This window comes from Hyperoodon ampullatus (assembly GCF_949752795.1).
Source record: "Hyperoodon ampullatus genome assembly, chromosome: 5".
NCBI classification, from domain to species: Eukaryota; Metazoa; Chordata; class Mammalia; order Artiodactyla; family Ziphiidae; genus Hyperoodon; species Hyperoodon ampullatus.
In genome coordinates this window covers 130,998,191-131,001,537 of record NC_136918.1, presented here as the reverse complement: position 1 = coordinate 131,001,537, position 3,347 = coordinate 130,998,191, and the positions used below count along the sequence as shown (strand labels likewise).

General features: G+C 37.7%; 1 protein-coding gene across 1 annotated transcript; it reads left to right on the top strand.

Moving 5' to 3' along the window:
* Nucleotides 1–2,273: 2,273 nt before the first annotated feature.
* On the top strand, nucleotides 2,274–2,651 carry LOC307053820 (mitochondrial intermembrane space import and assembly protein 40-like; the record flags this gene model as incomplete). Its single annotated transcript, XM_079705282.1, has 1 exon — nucleotides 2,274–2,651. The coding sequence occupies one exon, from the start codon at nucleotides 2,274–2,276 to the stop codon at nucleotides 2,649–2,651; it is 378 nt and encodes a 125-aa protein (XP_079561408.1).
* Nucleotides 2,652–3,347: the final 696 nt, after the last annotated feature.

Sequence of the window (3,347 nt, the reverse complement as noted above, 5' to 3'; positions counted from 1 at the left end):
TGCTCAACATCATTAATCATTAGAGAAATGCAAATCAAAACTACAATGAGATATCATCTCACACCAGTCAGAATGGCCATCATCAAGAAATCTAGAAACAATAAATGCTGGAGAGGGTGTGGAGAAAAGGGAACACTCTTGCACTGCTGGTGGGAATGTGAATTGGTACAGCCACTATGGAGAACAGTATGGAGTTTCCTTAAAAAACTAAAAATAGAACTACCATATGACCCAGTAATCCCACTACTAGGCATATACCCTGAGAAAACCATAATTCAAAAAGAGACATGTACCAAAATGTTCATTGCAGCTCTATTCACAATAGCCCGGAGCTGGAAACAACCTAAGTGTCCATCATCGGATGAATGGATAAAGAAGATGTGGCACATATATACAATGGAATATTACTCAGCCATAAAAAGAAACGAAACTGAGCTATTTGTAATGAGGTGGATAGACCTAGAGTCTGTCATACAGAGTGAAGTAAGTCAGAAAGAGAAAGACAAATACCGTATGCTAACACACATATATGGAATTAAAAAAAAAAAAAAATGTCATGAAGAACCTAGGGGTAAAACGGGAATAAAGACACAGACCTACTTGAGAATGGACTTGAGGATATGGGGAAGGGGAAGGGTAAGCTGTGACAAAGGGAAAGAGAGGCATGGACATATATACACTACCAAACATAAGGTAGATAGATAGTGGGAAGCAGCCGCAGAGCACAGGGAGATCAGCTCGGTGCTTTGTGACCGCCTGGAGGGGTGGGATGGGGAGGGTGGGAGGGAGGGAGATGCATGAGGGAGGGGATGTGGGAACAGATGTATATGTATGACTGATTCACTTTGTTATAAAGCAGAAACTAATAAAAAAATAAATAAAATAAAATAAAGCTGAAAGCTTTTTATCCAGTCAAGAACAAAACACACATGACCACTCTCACCAGTTCTATTTAACATAGTATTGGAAGTCTTAGTCACAGCAATCAGACTAGAAAAAGAAGTAAAAGACATCCAAATTGGAAGGGAAGAAGTAAAACCATCACTATTTACAGATGACATGATACTATATGTAGAAAACCCTAAAATTTACACCAAAGGACTATTAGAACTAATAAATGAATTCAGTAAAGTTTTAGGATACAAGATTAATACATAGAAAGCTATTGCTTTTCTATACACTAATAATGAACAATCACAAAGAGAAAGCAGGAAACAATCCCATTTAAAATCACACCAAAAAGAATAAAATACCTGGGAATAAATGTACCAAGGAGATGGAAGACCTTAACTCTGAAAACTATAAAACATTGATGAAGGAAATTGAAGATGATCCAAAGAAATGGAAAAATAGCCCATGTTCATGGATTAGAAGAATTGATATTGTTAGTGTCCACACTAACCAAAGCAATCTACAAAAATAACACAACACCTATCAAAATACCCATGACATTTTTCACAGAACTAGGACAAATAATCCTAAAATATATATGGAAACACAAAAGACCCTGAATTGTCAAAGCAATCTTGAGAAAAAAGAACACAACTGGAGGTATCACGATCCCTGACTTCAGACTATACTACAAAGCCACAGTAATCAAAACAGCATGTTACTGTCACAAAAACAGACACATAGATCAATGGAACAGAATATAGATCCCAGAAATAAATGTATGCTCTTATTGTCAATTAATCTTCAACAAAGGAGACAGAACATAAAATAGAGAAAAGACAGACTCTTCAAGGAATGGTGCTGAGAAAACCAGACAGATACATGTAAAAGAGTAAAATTAGAACATTTCCTCACACCATATAAAAAATAGACTCAAAATTGTTTAAAGACCTAAATATAAGACCTGAAACCATAAAATTCCTAGAAGACAGCATAGGCAGAACACTCTGACATAAATCATAGCAATATTTTGTTTGGATTTCTCTCCTAAGGCAAAGGTAACAAAAGCAAAAATAAATAAATTGGACCTAATTAAACTTAAAAGTTCTTGCACAGTAAAGGAAACCATCAACAAAATGAAAAGACAGCCTACTAAATGGGAGAAAATACTTGCAAATGATATGACTAATAAGAGGTTAATATCCAAAATATATAAATAGCTCATACAACTCAATATCAAAAAAAAAAAAACCTGATTTAAAAATGGACAGAACCTGGAGACCATCACCACCATTGCTGTGCGGTCGAAGCACCAGCCTGCACCATGATCTACTGCCAGCAGAAAGGGAAGGATTGAATCATATTTGTTCCCAAAGAAGACCATGAAACTCCAAGCAAATTGGAGCTGGTGGCCAGTTGGAGCTGGGGTCTCTTCTCCTCGTACAGACCCCAATGATCTGTACAAGGAGAAGAAACTGATCCTGCCAAATGGAGACATCAACTGGAACTGCCCGTGCCTTGGGCAGATGGCCAGTGGTCCGTGTGGGAAACTTTTCAAGGTGGCCTTTTCCTGCTTCCTCTACAGCATGGAAGATGTCAAGGGGTCAGACTGTGTAGACCAGTTCCGGGCCATGCAGGGGTACATGCAGAAGTACCCGGACCTCTATTTCCAGAAGGAGGAGGAGAAGCCAGGGGATCGTTTAGAGGAAAGAGCTGCCTCTGAGGCCACTGCAACCATAGAAGAGGAGGGGTCCAGCTAATGATGGCCCTGGGGTGCTGGGCTCCAGCCTCCTTCAGAGCAATATGAACCTCTCTGAGAAAGTGTCTTTCCTTCTGTTTTTATGTGCACTGTAATGTACAAAATAACTTATTGTGCTGATCGGGGTCTTGGTCCCTTGACATATACATGGAAAAATGGGGTTGTGTGTATACTCCTGGGGTTGTGTGTATACTCCTGAGTATATATCCAAAAAAAACTGAAAACACTAATTCAAAAAGATACATGCACCCCAATGTTCATAACAGTGTTATTTACAATTGCCAAGATGTGGAAGCAACCTAAGTGTCCATCAAGAGAGGAATGGATTAAGAAGATGTGGTACTCATAAACAATGGAATACTACTCAGCCATAAAAAAGAATAAAATTTTGCCATGTGCATCAATATGGATGAGTTGGAGGGTATTATGCTAAATGAAATTAGTCAGATAAAGACAAATACTATATGATATCACTTATAAGATGAAACTAAAAAATCAACTAGTGATATAACAAAAAAGAAGCAGACTCACAGATACAGAGAATAAACTAGTGGTTACCAGTGAGGAGAAGGAAGGACTATATAAGGGTAGGGGATTAAGAGGTACAAACTACTATGTATAAAATAAGCTACAAGGATATATTGTACAATACATGGACTATAGCCAATACTTTATAATAAATATAAATGAAGTATAA